The sequence below is a fragment of the Coregonus clupeaformis genome, chromosome 24 (genome assembly GCF_020615455.1).
Source record: "Coregonus clupeaformis isolate EN_2021a chromosome 24, ASM2061545v1, whole genome shotgun sequence".
Taxonomy (NCBI): domain Eukaryota; kingdom Metazoa; phylum Chordata; class Actinopteri; order Salmoniformes; family Salmonidae; genus Coregonus; species Coregonus clupeaformis.
Genome location: NC_059215.1, coordinates 31,971,566 through 31,989,184, shown reverse-complemented (window position 1 = coordinate 31,989,184; position 17,619 = coordinate 31,971,566). Strand labels below are relative to the sequence as shown.

General features: G+C 44.7%; 1 protein-coding gene across 1 annotated transcript; it reads right to left on the bottom strand.

Annotated features, from left to right (window-relative positions):
- Positions 1–2,503: 2,503 nt before the first annotated feature.
- Positions 2,504–16,203, bottom strand: perm1 (PPARGC1 and ESRR induced regulator, muscle 1). The gene is made up of 4 exons (XM_041846177.2): positions 16,124–16,203; positions 11,486–15,619; positions 8,453–8,569; positions 2,504–2,761 (listed from the first exon to the last, which is right to left on the bottom strand). The coding sequence occupies exons 2-4, from the start codon at positions 15,582–15,584 to the stop codon at positions 2,655–2,657; spliced, it is 4,323 nt and encodes a 1,440-aa protein (XP_041702111.1). The 5' UTR covers positions 15,585–15,619; positions 16,124–16,203; the 3' UTR covers positions 2,504–2,654.
- Positions 16,204–17,619: the final 1,416 nt, after the last annotated feature.

Sequence of the window (17,619 nt, the reverse complement as noted above, 5' to 3'; positions counted from 1 at the left end):
ACCCAGTAGGAGTTCAATGTATTATGTGTGTTTGGGATTGCAATTTTTAAGAGTAAAAAACAGCTTTATATAGGTTTATAATCAGGCTGTATTGATAGTATTGTGGAGGTAGTTTATACATGGTAATATTGCGCCCTCTACTGTACAAAATCTGACAGAAAATAGGAGACTGTCAACTCAGAATTGCCATATATTTGAAACGTAATACATCCACAGTTAACAGAACAAACCGTACAATGACAGAAAGTCATCTAATAGAGGTTATCAATATAAAACAGCCTTGATTATGTATAAACAAAAAACAATGGTACATATTTGTAGTCCCCTAAATAAATCTGGTTACTGGCCCAATGCTCTAACCGCTAGGCTACCTGTCGCCCCATTTAGTAGATACACATTTGTTTTGTACTGGGGTATGTGATGATTTCACATAGTAAAATACTTTGAAGTTGATTGAATAATCAAACATAGCTATATTATTATATTCATTATTTGTCATTCAATTCCAAAACTTACACACTATATTATTACTATATTCATGTCCTCATCCGAACACATTGATAGTGTGTATCTCTTAGTGCACATTCCACTGGCATCTCATGTCTCTTCTCTACATTATGGTACCTTCATTATAAAATATAAATATATCTGTCTCTTTTTGTACACTCATAAATATCATACATCTCTTGCCCAAGGATTTTGTCATTTAAACACTTGTTATGGGTTATATTTATCCAAATTACATTAACTGACCTCAAATACATTCTCTTTAAATGGCATACATACAGGAATATTATCATACACACTATCTTGACCATTTCAGTGTATTGGACAATTTTTTTATTGCTAACTTGATATTAATAAGTCATAGTGCAAACATTTCAGGCGCAGCAAAACATAGCTTTTATCCCTCTATTATTTTTAAAAATATCTATATTTTTACAAGAGGACACCACAGATTTCACATGCAGTCAAAGAATGGTCCATGCTATCTGGGAGCCTTGGGACGTCCCTACACCATTGAAGTTGACATTTAAAATGGTTAAGGTAGGGGTTAGGGTTAGGTTAAATAGACTTGGTTTCTCAAATGACTGCATCGCCTGGTTCACCAACTACTTCTCAGATAGAGTTCAATGTGTCAAATCGGAGAGCCTGTTGTCTGGACCTATGGCAGTCTCTATGGGGGTGGCACAGGGTTCAATTCTCGGGTCGACTCTTTTCTCTGTGTATATCAATGATGTCGCTCTTGCTGCTGGTGACTCTCAGATCCACCTCTACGCAGACGACACCATTTTGTATACATCTGGCCCTTCACTGGACACTGTGTTAACAAACCTCCAAACGAGATTCAATGCCATACAACACTCCTTCCGTAGCCTCCAACTGCTCTTAAACACTAGTAAAACTAAATGCATGGTCTTCAATCGAACGCTGCTGGCACCCACCCACCCGACTAGAATCACTATTCTCGGCGGGTCTGACCTAGAGTATGTGGACAATTACAAATACCTAGGTGTCTGGTTAGACTGTAAACTCTCCTTCCAGACTCACATTAAGCATCTCCAATCCAAAGTTAAATCTAGAATCGTCTTCCTATTTCGCAACAAAGCCTCCTTCACTCATGCTGCCAAACATGCCCTCGTAAAACTGACTATCTTACCGATCCTTGACTTCGGCGATGTCATTTACAAAATAGCCTCCAACACTCTACTCAGCAAATTGGATGTAGTCTATCACAGTGAGATCCGTTTTGTCACCAAAGCCCCATATACTACGCACCACTGTGACCTATACGCTCTTGTTGGCTGGTCCTCACTACATATTCGTCGCCAAACCCACTGGCTCCAGGTCATCTATAAATCACTGCTAGGCAAATCCCCGCCTTATCTTAGCTCATTGGTCACCATAGCAACACCCACCCATAGTATGCGCTCCAGCAGGTATATCTCACTGGTCATCCCCAAAGCCAACACCTCCTTTGGCCGCCATTCCTTCCGGTTCTCTGCTGCCAATGACTGGAACGAACTGCAAAAATCTCTGAAGCTGGAGACTCTTATCTCCCTCACTAACTTTAAGCATCAGTTGTCAGAGCACCTTACCGATCACTGCACATGTACACAGCCCATCTGAAATTAGCCCACCCAACTACCTGATCCCATATTGTTATTTATTTTGCTCATTTGCACCCCAGTATCTCTATTTGCACATCATCTCTTGCACATCTATCATTCCAGTGTTAATACTAAATTGTAATTATTTTGCACTATGGCCTATTTATTGCCTTACTTCCATAACCTGCTACATTTGCACACACTGTATATATATTTTCTGTTGTATTTTTGACTTTATGTTTTGTTTTACCCCATATGGAACTCTGTGTTGTTTTTATCGCACTGCTTTGCTTTATCTTGGCCAGGTCGCAGTTGTAAATGAGAACTTGTTCTCAACTGGCTTACCTGGTTAAATAAAGGTTAAATTAAAATAAAAAATAATATATATATGGTAAGGGTTAAGGTTAGGGTAGGGTGGGGACATCCCAAGGAACCCGGATAGGACTGACCGTCAAAGCACCCCAGATGTATTCTGTTTCCATGGGAGAAAGTGGTAAAGTTAGGAATGACATACTGTAGCTGTGCATGCTGACTGTTCCTGTATCAGATGGAGGGTGCTTGACGTAACGGCTTCTCTCCAGTTGCCTCTTCCCTGCCTCTTCTCCGCAGGTATCGGATGGCAGACAGCGCACTTATGTTGGCCAGGAGAACTGCAATTTTCCGCGGGAAAAAATATCACATGAGCCAATACCATGATTGCATCATTCTTGACTATACAAATAATGACATCTTATTATTATTGAATTGAACGTTTGTATAATAATGTAATCATATAATAAACTCATAAGAACAAATAGACTGCTCACATAAATATTTTACCAATACACTAGACTAGAATATAATAATATTCTTCAGAATGTATCAATAACATTGGCTTTAAAGGTCAACTGCTCCTTAGAACAAACGTATCTTGTTTAAAACGGCATGTGGCATCGATATAAGTCCGAAACATTAATTATAGTGTCAAAATTGACTACAAAGTATAATTAGGATAATTTTGGTCATAAATTCAGTCTCGTCCAAAACAGAGTTTTGTGAGTTCACCACAACTTACTGAAGGGTTGGGATCATGCCCAGTTGCCCAGTGCCCACTACCACAAGAGAAGCAGCTGTGATTGTCCTCTATCAGCTACACATGCTCTATCCAATCATAGCAGCCAGAACCTCCAGACAGTGAAACAGACTTGCCCATTACGCAGCGCCTCAAACTTGTTGTTGAAAACACTTGGCCCTAAGCCGTTTATGGAGTGGCCACTTGCTGATGTGTTTGATAGTGATCACTCGAGTCTGCCACTTTTTGGGGGGCAAAATGAGAATTGAAATGATTAGAGTGCACTTGTAACTGCAGGGAGCCCTAGCCTTTTGGGAGCCCTAAGCGAGATTTGGTTGGGGGGCCCCCCACCAAGCGGGCAACATGTTGATGTGCCCCCCCCCCTCTTTTGACGGCGGAGCGAAAAATTACATTTTGCCATTGGGCAGAGATACATTTTTGTAGTTTTAAAGCAAGTTTTCTACAGTTCTACACATTTCTCCATGGGGTGGAGAGAAATTGTTGCAAATTTACAACACATTTCATGCAATTCTATTCATTTTGCCATGGGGCAGAGATACATTTTTGCAGTTTTAAAGCTAATTTCCTGCAATTCTACCCATTTTGCCATGGGGCAGAGAAAAGTTTGCAATTTTATAAAAAAATTCTTGCAATTCTACTCATTTTGCTATGGGGCAAAGACAAATTGTTGCAGTTTTAAAGGTAATTTCCTGCAATTATACACATTTTGCAATGACTTATGCCATGTTAATGATATCTGAGTAAGAGTGACAAAAAAAATATGGGGGCCCCCTGCATGCCCGGTCGGTATTCGGCCATGATTACAACAAGTAAAAAAAACACTGCCTAGACTAACTTACCAATGAAAAAAGTGTTAGCTGGCATGGCTAATTGAGTGACTGTCAGTGACTGTCACGCCCTGACTCAGGGGACGCTTATATGTTGAGTCAGGGTGTGTATATTCCTTGTTGTGCTTTTTCTATGTGGCTTGTCTAGTATGTTTAGTTCTATGTTGGCCGGTGTGGTTCCCAATCAGAGGCAGCTGTCGCTCGTTGTCTCTGATTGGGGACCATACTTAGGCAGCCTATTGGCACTGTCTAGTTGTGGGATCTTGTTCCGTGTAAGGTATGTTGTGTGTGTGCTACCTTGGACTTCACGTTTCGTTTCCTTTGTTGTTTTCGTCATGTGTTTATCAGTTCAATAAACATGAACGCATATCACGCTGCGCCTTGGTCTGACCCGTCCTTCAACGAACATGACAGAAGATCCCACCAAACGAGGACCAAGCAGAGTGCCCAGGCGGAGCGGATGGCCATGTCACAGGTGGCCAATTTGTGGTCATGGGAGGAGATATTTGCGGGGAAAGGACCATGGCTAAGTTAGATGCCCAGGCAGGAGAGGAGCAACGGCAACACGGAGGAGGCCGGTCGAGGAGGAAGCCCGAGAAGCAGCCCCAATAAAGAATTTTTGGTTGGCGGAGCCTAGGGTTAGAGCAGAGCCAACTCCCCATACTCACGCGAAGAGGCGTATGACTGGGCAAGCTCCGTGTTATGCGGAGCTACGTACTGTGTCGCCAGTGCGCCGGCACAGTCCTGTACGTCCTGTGCTTGCACCACGCACGTGCCGTGCGAAGATGGGCATCCAGCCAGGACGGGGTGTGCTGGCTCAACGCTCCTGGTCTCCAGTACGCCTCCTTGGTCCCGCATATCCTGCGCCAGTTCTACGAACTGTATTGCCAGTGCGCGTGCACAGCCCAGTGCATCCTGTGCCAGCACCCCGCACGTGTAGTGCGAAAGTGGGCAGCCAGCCAGGACGGGTTGTGCCAGCTCTCCGCTCTAGACCTCCAGTCCGCCTCCACAGTCCGGCCCGGCCTGTTCCTGCTCCTCGCACCAAGCCAGTGGTGCGCGTCGCCAGCCCGGCCTGGCCTGTTCCTGCTCCTCGCACCAAGCCAGTGGTGCGCGTCGCCAGCCCGGCCCGGCCTGTTCCTGCTCCTCGCACCAAGCCAGTGGTGCGCGTCGCCAGCCCGGCCCGGCCTGTTCCTGCTCCTCGCACCAAGCCAGTGGTGCGCGTCGCCAGTCCGGCCCGGCCTGTTCTTGCTCCTCGCACCAAGCCAGTGGTGCGCGTCGCCAGCCCGGCCCGGCCTGTTCCTGCTCCTCGCGCCAAGCCAGTGGTGTGCGTCGCCAGCCCGGCCCGGCCCGGCCTGTTCCTGCTCCTCGCGCCAAGCCAGTGGTGCGCGTCGCCAGTCTGGCCCGGCCCGTTCCTGCCCCTCGCACCAAGCCAGTGGTGCGTGTTCCTAGTCAGGTCCGGCCCGTGCCTGCTCCTCGCACCAGACCAGTGGTGCGTTTGTCCGGCACGGCCCGTGCCCGGTCCACCGGTGCCGGGTCCAGTCCAGTTCCGGTCAGCTGCTCCACTCCGGAGCCAGAGCAGTCCGCTCCACCGGTGCCTGTTCCAGTTCCGGTCAGCTGCTCCACTCCGGAGCCAGAGCAGTCCGCTTCACCGGGGTCAAGTCCAGCTCCGGTCAGCGGCTCCACTCCGGAGCCAGAGCAGTCCGCTCCACCGGTGCCTGATCCAGCTCCGGTCAGCGGCTCCACTCCGGAGCCAGAGCAGTCCGCTCCACCGGTGCCCCGTCCAGCTCCGGTCAGCGGCTCCAGTCCAGACCATGACGTCAGCCCCTCTCCAGGTTCGGGGTCTCCCACACCAGGGTCCAGACAGGGCCTGGCGTATCGTGGAAGGAAGGAGAGGGGAAGCAGCGCGCCGAGGTCCAGACCAGACCAGGGGCGCAACAGGGAGGCGGAGAGTGAAAGGTCTTCACGCCCTGAGCCGGATCCGTGTAAGGTATGTTGTGTGTGTGCTACCTTGGACTTCACGTTTCGTTTCCTTTGTTGTTTTCGTTGTGTGTTTATCAGTTCAATAAACATGTACACTTATCACCTTGGTCTGACCCGTCCTTCAACAAACGTGACAGTGACTGACAAAACATTAGAAAAACTGCTGATGCACAACCAAATGTCGAACTTGCACCTTGTGTATTCTACTATTCTAACTCCCAACAATAAGTTGAGACCCTTGACTGAGTTCCTACATTTTTTTGTATTTGGTTTTTTATTTCAAAAATTTTTTTGGGTCAGGGCCCCCTAGCAGGCTTATGCCTGGAGCCGGCCCTGCCCAACTGCAACTTGTCAATATTCCAAAACCCATTTGTGAGCATCTCGTGTCCCCTCGACCTGTTTTGTAACATGATTCCCTATGAAACACTGACCATGTTTGCATGTGCACAGTATTCCGTATAGTAGGTAAAATCCCGCTTAAGGTCTTATTCGGGATAAGCACCTTTGATATCCCGCTCATGAGTATCCCTGTACCATGAATAAACTGAATATTCCTCATTTAAGTTCATATGGGCTAGTAACTGAAATATGGACACTGACTGTAGGCCTATAACCTCTCACATGTAGCATAATATAATATTAACTCCTGTAGAATTATGCATTTCGTGCAGTAAAATTATACACCAAATGTTAATTTTGTCTCAGGAACAGGAGTGGCATCTCTTGAGAAAATGCTAATGTACAAGTAATGTGTTATCTTTGACACTATTATGCAAGCAGACAGTATTTCAACCACATAAAATATGCACCCAAGAGGAACTGAAGTCTTATCAGAAACGTGTTTCGTTGTTTTCTCAGCTTTTCATTTCCTTAAAACCGGTCAAACTGATGACATTTGGACAGGACCCATCTTTCCACTGTTTTGGGGTTATTGTGTTTTCTCCCCTTTCTTCCCTAAAGGAAACAGACAACTTTACAGGTGTTAACTAGATTATTAATGCATTCATGTAAGACATTATTCTTTTGAGCACTACTTTATTTCGTCTTCTGGGGAAACAAGTTAGGCTATGACAGAAGAGAAGCTGCATACACAACACCCATGATATGCAAAACTGAGCCTGCACAGACAGCAAAAACAACAGTAAACGGGATAAGATGTTTAGAGGAGACTGGGACGGTTGTAAAACAGGATAGTTGTAAGACTCTCAATATCTCCAATCAGGAACAAGCTAAAATCATGTGACTCACTGTGCACATGCTCAGTTTAGTCCTCAACCCTCATGTGAAGAAGCAAGACCCTGTGATAAACCCTGCTGATTTTTTTATTTATTTTTAAATCAGATTTTGGGGTAAGAAAGTAATTTTTTGGGCCCAATTGTTTTTGGTGATGGTATTACCTGCTTTGTAGTTAGATTAACCAAACGTATTTCATGTTTGAAACCAGTTTGTCTAGATATATTTGATGTAAGTTAGCAATGCTAAACTTTGAACATGTAGTTACAGTTGAAGCTAGCTAATGGCTGCAAGGGTCAGCGTTAGTTGTAACAAACCTAATGAGGTCTGGGTGGAGTGCTGGGAATGAAAATTATGGGCCCACCAAGCCTGTACCCCAGGACTACCATAGTGTCAAAACTGTGACTCTGATTGAGTGAACATGTCCAACATTCCCACACACACACACCACCGCTCTATCTCTCTCAAATTCACTCACTCACACACACACACACACACACACACACACACACACACACACACACACACACACACACACACACACACACACACACACACACACACACACACACACACACACACACACACACACACACACACACACACACACACACACACATAGTCTTTTATAACTAACCCTGTGGGGACACAAAATTCATTCCCATTCAAAATCCTATTTTCCCTAACCCCTAACCCTAAACCTAACCCCATCTCCTAACCCTAACCCTAAACCTAATTCTAACCCTAACACTAACCCACACAGGTGACTACCTCATGAAGCTGGTTGAGAGAATGCAAAACGTGTGCAAAGCTGTCATCAAGGCAAAGGGTGGCTAGTTTGAAGAATCTCAAATATAAAATATATTTTTATTTGTTTAACACTTTTTTGGTTACTACATGATTCCATATGTGTTATTTCATAGTTTTGATGTCTTCAGTATTATTCTACAATGTAGAAAATAGTAAAAAATAAAGAAAAACCCTTGAATGAGTAGGTGTGGCCAAACTTTTGACTGGTAGAGTATATGTATGGTCAAGGTCACTGACGACACACATAGCTGTTCTACGAGTGGTCTGAGGCAATCGTTAAATAACAAGCATTTTCAAGTGCAACTTTAGACAGCTAGGAGATTTAACAATGCTCATACAAAGGTTCTAACGATGGACTTAGCATTAAGATGCTTTTGGGAAACCAGGCCCAGGTCTATAGAATTTGCTCATGTACGTACCAGCCTTCCAGGCATCTCCAGCTTGTGGGTTAGCGGACTTCAACACCCAGGAGGCGAATGCGATGCAGACTAAACACATGTCTGACTGTCTGAGAGGTACAAGGGAGGCATCTAACCCTACAAAGGACACAGTATGTTGCTGTGTAAATAGTCAAACAAAATCTATCACTTTCAAGATTGAACATTCTCTACTGTACTACCCTTTTCATATTATTGTGCCAACGCCAACCGTACTGTGCTGGCTTGGATATTTTCTTTTTACACCGTCCTCTCCAGCACGGCTCCAGCAACTTTGGTGGATGCGTAATGAGGCCAGCACAGTACAAGTTGGCTCGGTTCAGTAGATTGAAAAAGGTATTTGTCTCATACAAGTATAACAGAATAGATGGAAAAGACCTATGCAATAGTAAAGATGACACACAGGTAAAACTGTTGGTCTGAGAGTACTTTGGAGTACTTTGGAGTACTTTGTGTGCTCTTTGGCTCCAAAATGAAAATATAAGATCAGTGGGGAGGTGGCATTGTTCAGCTGTCTTGTGAGTACAATTGTCCCCATGGAGCACAGAGGAAATGGGCTTACTGTGATAATGCATGATCACGCGGGGAATATGTCCAGGGTGACATCAGTGTGATTATCATTGATCTAAAATCCCATACCTGCTCCAGACAGACCAGGCCTCATTACATTAGGCAGGAAACTTCCAGTTTTTTTACACTGTCCCCTGATCAGGTTCCAGCCACAGTGGTACCTGGACTAATTCCAAACAATCTACAGTGTGACACTGGGACAGCTCTGTGGCACCCAGGTGTTTTTGTTCACCTATAAAGGATATGTGTTTTGCTAACTTCCCTTTAAGGCCAATGTATGGGTGAATAATTGTTGATCAGCATGTTAAAGACATTGTGCTATGTACAGAACCAGTCAATAGTTTGGACACACCTAGTCATTCAAGGGTTTTTATTTATTTTTACTATTTTTTGCAGTGTAGAATAATAGTGAAGACATGAAAACTATGAAGTAACACATATGGAATCATGTAGTAACCAAAAAAGTGTTGAACAAATCAAAATATATTTTAGATTTTAGATTCTTCAAATAGCCACCCTTTGCCTTGATGACAGCTTTATACACTCTTGGCATTCTCGCAACCAGCTTCACCTGGAATGCTTTTCCAACGGTCTTGAAGTAGTTCCAACATATGCTGAGAACTTGTTGGCTGCTTTTCCTTCACTCTCCCGTCCGACTCATCCCAAACCATCTCAATTGGGTTGAGGTCGGGGGATTGTGGAGGCCAGGTCATCTGACGCAGCACTCCATCACTCTCCTTCTTGGTAAAATAGCCCTTACACAGCCTGGAGGTGTGTTGGGTCATTGTCCTGTTGAAAAATCAAATGATAGTCCCACTAAACCCAAACCAGATGGGATGGCGTATCGCTGCAGAATACTGTGGTAGCCAAGCTGGTTAAGTGTGCCTTGAATTCTAAATAAATCACAGACAGTGTCACCAGCAAAGCACCCCCACACCATAACACCTCCTCCTCTATGCTTTACGGTGGGAACTACACATGCAGAGATCATCCATGCACCCACACCGCGTCTCACAGAGACACGCAGATTTGAACCCAAAATCTCAAATTTGGACTCCAGACCAAAGGATATATTTCCACCGGTCTAATGTCCATTGCTCGTGTTTCTTGGCCCAAGCAGGTCTCTTCTTATTATTGGTGTCCTTTAGTAGTGGTTTATTTGCAGCAATTAAACCATGAAGGCCTGATTCACACAGTCCCCTCTGAACAGTTGATGTTGAGATGTGTCTGTTACTTGAACTCTGTGAAGCATTTATTTGGACTGCAATTTATGAGGCTGGTAACTCTAATGAACTTATCCTCTGCAGCAGAGGTATCTCTGGGTCTTCCTTTCCTGTGGCAGTCCTCATGAGAGCCAGTTTCATCATGGCGCTTGATGGTTTTTGAGACTGCACTTGAAGAAACTTTAAAAGTTCTTGAAATGTTCAGTATTGACTGACCTTCATGTCTTAAAGTAATGATGGACTGTCATTTCTCGTTGCTTATTTGAGCTGTTCTAATATGGACTTGGTCTTTTACCAAATAGGGCTATCTTCTGTATACCCCCCCTACCTTGTCACAACACAACTGATTGGCTCAAACGCATTAAGAAATCAATAAATTCCACAAATTAATTTTTAAGAAGGCACACCTGTTAATCGAAATGCCAAGAGAGAATGCCAAGAGTGTGCAAAGCTGTCATCAAGGCAAAGGGTGGCTAGTTTGAAGAATCTCAAATATAAAATATATTTTGATTTGTTTAACACTTTTTTGGTTACTACATGATTCCATATTTGTTATATCATAGTTTTGATGTCTTCACTATTATTCTACAATGTAGAAAATAGTAAAAATAAAGAAAAACCCTTGAATGAGTAGGTGTGGCCAAACCTTTGACTGGTAGTGTATATGTATGGTCAAGGTCACTGTTCCGTCTTAGAGCTGCTTGCTGGATGGAATGGTGCTCTTTTGGCTACCGTTGTGGGACTATTTATACTTCCCATTTGATGGCAAACATGTGAATAACGCTTGGCACTGGGCAGCTTGAGAGGACACAGACAGTGAGTGAAGAAGAGTTATCACGTCCAACCATTCCTCTGGCACTTGGCTTAGCACTACTACGTGCGTCTAGTCAGTGTTCATTGACAGCTGGGTTGAGGGAGCCCACTAAGATTACAATAGTTAGTAATGGATTATGACTAAGGTCTTCATCTAACGTGATTGTCATCAACTATTAGATTGCACTACCTCTTGCCAGCTTGCAAAATTTGACATGGTAAGTACATTTTCTGGTTGTAAAAAAACACATCATTTTACAACCAGTATACATCTTGGCCATGATGTCAAGAAATATGTCAGTTTTCCCAGCTGGGTTAGATCTTTAAAAAATAATAAATACTTGAAGACTCCAAGTGCTGAATGTGCATAATAATGTGTATGAGATCATAATAGAGAAAATGGTCTTACTGGGATTAGCAGCGGCCATCTGCAGATCTGGATATCTCCTCTTCTGTTCGGCCAGCTGCCTGAAGATCCTGCCCTCTAGGTTGTACAGCAATTGATCAGGAAAAGGCTTGTCTTGGATGCCCAGTGCGTTGATGGGTCTAATGGTTCTGCGGAATGAACTCTTGATCTCATCCACAGAAACCAGCGACCAGGAGTGAGATCTCTGACTTTGGCTGGTGGAGCCAGTGAAGCTGACCTTCCGCAGGGAGAAATAGTTTTTCCAGAAGAAGTTCTCACTCAGTCCCTCGTCTGTGAAAAAGTCCTCATATATGTCCGGAGCCACTATGACACCTTGGGTCTCACTTGGCTTATGGTTAAACCGCGTGATCACCCGGATCGGACTGCGGTCTTGGTTATCATCCTCATCCGAGTCTACAGACGAGTCACTGGAGAAGAAATGATCATAGGCCTCCGGGAACTGAAGATTCTTGTTGGCCGAACGGCCGCAGGAAAAGATGGGTACCTGCTCATCCTTGTTGTGGCCTGATGCCTCCCTGACAGGGTAGAAGAAGCTTCCTGCATCAAACTCTGAGTAGAAATGCTCATACTCAGGGACTGAATCACTGTTGACATAGTAGGCGGCCATGTTGTCTGTTTCCGATGGACTGGGCTCCGATTTATTTCCTCCAAAGATGTACTGGATGATCTCAGAGAAAGAAATCTGATTGCTTTCTGTTGACACATCCTCCGAAAAAGAAGCTGGAGGTAAAGAATCCATGCCACTGTGTTGCCTCACTAAATGTCCATCATTGCAGGACTCCATTTCTGGTTCTCCTTCCTCTGATATGACAGCAGGTAAGGCCCGACCTTTCAACACCTGGCAAAGGGGTTCAACTTCCAGAGCTAGTAGGTTCTGCACGCTGACATTTTTGCGAATTTTTCTTAAGTACTGTCGGGCACTGCCTGAAAAGATTGGTAGGGGGATGTCACTTGCGGAACTTGGCATTGCTACATTTTCAGGGTATATACCAGCCCCAACGCTAACTGAGTCTGGCTCGCTTTCCCACAAGATACCAATAGAGTTGGGTGACTCATCGCTCGTGATTGGATCAGTGCTTGGATTATCAGCATTTTGATGTTGTGAGAATTCTTTGTCAAAATCAGAAATGGTGGACATGTCGCCACTGGAGCGGTGAGGTTTGTAGTCTTCCAGGTGAGTGAAGTAACCTGAGTCTGCGGCATCGGGGGTGTCGGCTGCCTCACTCTCTGGTGGCTGGGGGAGAACACTGGACTGCTGGGCATTGCTGACCATACGCAGTCGCAAGATGTCATTAATGGTCAGCTTCTCCATCTCATTCCAAAAAGCGGAGATGGCGTACACAGGACGTGTTTCGTCAGGTGCTTTTTTAATCCCGTCACACTCTGCTGTTTTGGCTGTGGTAACAGTGTCCTCTGTTTTGACCTCTATATCAACTTTGAGTTCTGGTGTATCTTGTGACATATCCTGGCTATCATGTTCAGACATTTCCCTCTCCCTCTCACTTGTTGCTTTGCCAATGGAAAGTTTCGCTTCTTGACCATTGAATCTGGTTTTAATATCAGGTGCATCAGAGCTTTCAAATAACGTTACTGGCAAGTCTATAACAGTGTTACGTTTATCTGGCAGTGCTACCATAGATGTTTTGTTAGACTGAAACCCAACAATTTGGCTGCCTTCCATTTGTAAATCAGGGGAATTAGAAAGTCCATTCAGTGAAATATTTGATTGAGTTAATGGAACATTCTCTGGAGCAGATGAATCAGGGTCTTTTTCAGTGACATTATTACTTATGTGAGTATCATTTATTTCATCTGCCTGATTAGAGTTCATAGCACTCTTTGGAATAACAGAGTAACAAGAGACAGTAAAAAGAGGCATCGCTAATACTGGCCTCTCGGTAGTTGCATCCAGAATAATAGTTGACTTAACTGTCTGGTTTCCATATGTTGTTTGACTGATTACATCGTCTGATTTTGAACAGCAGGGCTCATTGAAACTATTGATTTTGCCAGGTAATGGTGTCTTGGTAGGTTTTAGTGTTGTGTTAGTGCTGACCACTTCTGATGCCATAGTCTTATCAAGAGTTGGGATGAGTCCATTTTTTAATTCTTGGTGCATCTTGAGGACTATGTTTTCATGAGCAGGCAGCTGCAATGTGCTTGAAATAATAAGACCACTGCTGACTTTAGAGGTGAATGAGGTGTTATTTCTGAGGGCAGTGTTATGTTCTGTTGATTCTGGTGTATTGAGATCCTCAGATGAGGTGTCCCTGTTTTGAGTCTTTCCATTCACTTCTTGCAGTTGCAGAGGCCCAGACTCTCTTCGATATTTTGCGATGTTGTCTGAGCCAAACTTTCCTTCCTCTGTGACTGGAGGCGACTCACTAGAAGCACAGGTGGACATCGAGACTGGACATTCTTTAAATTCCGTTGATGGCTGTAATTGTAATGCGCTGCTTGGCTGTAAATTTGCTGCGACATTACCATCATAATTAGGTGTTGACAAACCGCTGTCAACAGCTCGACATGGTGCGGATCTTGATCGATCAGTGCCTTCACTGTTTATAGGCAAGCTAGATTTGGCTTGTTTGCACTTAGCCTCCGTACCAAGAGGCTCAGATTTTACTAGCCTCAACTCATTCTTCTCAGTTAGCGTTTGACTTTGACGATCTCTTAGAGGGGGAGTTGGTAAATTGAGGCTCACTTCGTCATGCTCCACTGCAGTTGGCCCAGGTGGCACATTGTTTCTGGCTCTCCCTTGGAGTATTTCTGAGTGTGTGGGTGGACACTGAGAACTGTGCGTTTGGTGAGCTGAGGATTTGATATGCTCACAGCCGGCCTCATTCACGTAAACTGCAGTGTAATCTCTTGATAGTCTTACATGAGCATCCATTTCTATTCCCCGTACATATCTCTCCTTGCCGGAGTCACTATTATTGGCAAAAAACTGCCTCTTGTACCCGTGGCCTGCCTCCATGGGCTCAATACTGACAGTTTTTTTTCTCCTTCTCTTCTTTTTAATGGTGAATGATGGAGACTGATCTGGGCTTCTTACACTCTGCTGTTCTGGGTCTTTCTTTGGTGGTGTGACAGCAAGATATTTGCCTTCTGTTGATTTATCATATGGCATCACTTCAAGGTTTGTAGATGAATCCCTATCAGGGTTAAGGCATGAATCAGAGCTTTTCTTAAGAAGTGGTTTATCTAACATGATATCTCCATGACTCTCGTCACCCACACTTTTGCATACAGCTAACTCTGAGTTCAGCACTTTCCCAGAGGCAGGTGTATTTAATGAGTCGGCTGTCATTTCCAATATCTCTTTGAATAAGTCACGGGATTTACCCTCTCTTTTCTGCCTTCCTGCTTCATTTGCTGGCACCAACAACCAATCCTCCTCTCTGATGGCCAACTCCACATTGGGATTGGTGGATTTGTCTGTCTTGCCCTCAGAGGCATCATTGACTGGGAGCTCAGGGGCCATCTTGGAGTCAGACCTATCTGTTGTGTTGGCATTGTCTGGCTCTGTGGTTTCCATGCCAGTTGCTGCCTTACTGCTGGCAGACAGGGAATTTAACTCTGGGTTGTTTATTGGCAAAGCGCCGTCGTTGGCTCGTGGCCCATCACCACACACCTCTCCCTGCGCCACCTTGCTGCTTTTTCCCACTGTTGCTTGGCTGTGCTCAATAAGCTGTTCAGACTCCGGGAGACTTTTAAGCCTCTCAAAGAACCTATTGACAGACTCCAGGTGCAGATCCTCATCCTCGCTGCACGAGAGGACATTTTCCAAGCTACCGACACCGTACTTGCTGAGGTAATGCTCCACGGGAGAACCCTCGCAATCCGGGGGGCCGTCCATGGGGAAGACAGCCTCCCAAGCATCTGACTTGAGGTCAGCTAGCAGACGCCTGTCTAAGAAAGTGGACCCTCCCGCATCATCAATGTCACTCATGCTGGAGTCACTAATGCTAGAGTCCAATCCAGCCAGCGCGGGGGGGAAGAGGTCACACTCCTCGCACTCCTGAAAGAAGGAGTCCCAGTCACGCTCGGAGACGTGCACACTGTGTTCATAGTCATCCATTGTGAGGAAGGGTTACAAAACAGTTTCACCACTACCTGTGAAATAAATCAACACAGGGCTTTAAATGTCACTGCAAACACAGTGCGACGCCTGAGAAGATAAAGATACTTGTGTCTCAAACTAGTTTGACAAAAAAGTGGGATTCTTAACAGTTCAACTGCAACAAATGACAGATAATGTCAACTCTTGAAAATCTTTGTTTGCCATCAGTTTAGGCTACATGGTGTCTCAACCAAGTATTGGCTACGTTTGTGCATTGCGAAAACTTGTTTGAGGAGAGCAACTAAGACCTGTCTAATGCATGATGATATGCTTTGTGTGTCCTGTGAGCCCCCACCTTATGTGCAATTACCCCTGTCTCGGTGCTGAAACGTAATCATTAACCAAAATAAAAAGATAGTTGGCATGAAATTCATGTATGTCACAGATTCACTAACTCTAATATTACTCCTCATGAAATTACCTTAACTGTTAAAGGACTTCCCCACACATCTGTATCAGAAGGTGTATTGTCCATGTGTGCAGCCATAGGGTCCTACCTGTTAAGCCTCCTGCTGCTGTGCCACTGTCCTATATAGAGTGTTGTGCTCCGGAGTCCCAGCAGTGGCATGGTGTTTTTCTATGTGTCCTCTGACGGCCGTCCGTATGTCGTGAGAGTGCAATGCGTCAGGCCCTATGATTCGTTATAAATAGAGCGGTGCTTCGGTGCCTCTTATCACGTAATACACGCAATGCTCCAGTCTGGCGCTCGCCATCATTCCCAATAGAGGTATAACGTTTCAGCACCTTAAATAGACGCCACACTCACAGTGATCACAAGATCTTGAATGTCTACGTGATATTACTGTAGTTGACCCACTTTGTCACACCTTCTTTATACCAGTTAGACAGCAAGTGGTCTTTCATATAAGTTTATGTTTTTGAGGTTCCTTCCTTCCTTGTAGTAGTGAATTAGACAAATTCATTCTAACATTGGCTGTATGGAACAGCCAGGGCAATACAGAACTGTACCCGGTGTTCCTGCAGTAAAGACTTGCGAGGCAGCTAATGCTCCTGACAATGGCCACACTCCCACGGAAGAGGGTCATCTGTGGCAGTCAGTCAGCTGATACATCGCTGGTATGGTGTGACTGGGCCACAGAGGATCTGAATCTTCCCCTTAGACACACTGGACACCGTGGACAGTCAGAGTGAATGCTAGAAGAGGTTGGAGTGTCGGAGCGGCCATGGAAAAAAATGGAAGCCAGTTCACGTGAGAGTCATCTGACACAGGCCATGTTGCATCCAGAATCTTGCTATCTGATCCCTCCATGCAGGGCCAGCTCTAGCCTTTTGGGGGCCCTAAGCGAGATTTGGTGGCCCCCCTCTTGACAGCGGAGAGAAAAAGGTACTTTTTAAAGTTAATTTTCTGCAATTCTACACATTTCGCCATGGGGCATAGAGAAAATGTTGCAGTTTTAGAGCAAGTTTTCTGCAGTTCTATATATTTTGCCATTGGGCGGTGGTTGGGGGCCATAAGCAACCCTTTATGTCGCTTATGCCTGGAGCCGGCCCTGCCTCCATGTGGGAGATACAGAATCATTTTACAATTATTTCATCTGGATACAAAAAGTGACCGTGCGTGCAAAGTGCAATAAAGTGCTAAATAAAAACTTTGCCCTGTCATTTTTTGTATTCTTTCAAGCATGGCGGTAGATTAGGATGGTTTTTTTTGTATTTTGTCCTCTTTAGCTTTTCCTTTTTATGGTTTGAGTGCGAGCAACAGCTGAACTCTACAATAAATCAGACAAGTCAAAAGAAGTGATCCTGATGATATCGACCATCCTATATCTTCACAACAATCTATAGTTCTTATTCTGTTATTTTACGTGACTTTAACTTAACTTTTGCACATACATTCTGTTTAAACTGTGAGGTCTTTCATTTGGATGCCCCAGGCTTAATCTGAGGTGGGTTTAAGCCTTTGTTTACAGCTATCAGGATGACTTAATGAGGACAATGGGATTATGGGGCCATCCCTGCTGTCAAAATGTCA

Excerpts from the sequence above, each read along its gene's own strand:
- perm1 (XM_041846177.2), bottom strand. The coding sequence starts at position 15,584 with ATGGATGACTATGAACACAGTGTGCACGTCTCCGAGCGTGACTGGGAC. Across the intron at positions 8,570-11,485 it reads GATGGCCGCTGCTAATCCCA|GGTTAGATGCCTCCCTTGTA; the intron begins GTAAGACCATTT and ends TGTCCTTTGTAG. Across the intron at positions 2,762-8,452 it reads TGGAGATGCCTGGAAGGCTG|TTCTCCTGGCCAACATAAGT; the intron begins GTACGTACATGA and ends GGAAAATTGCAG.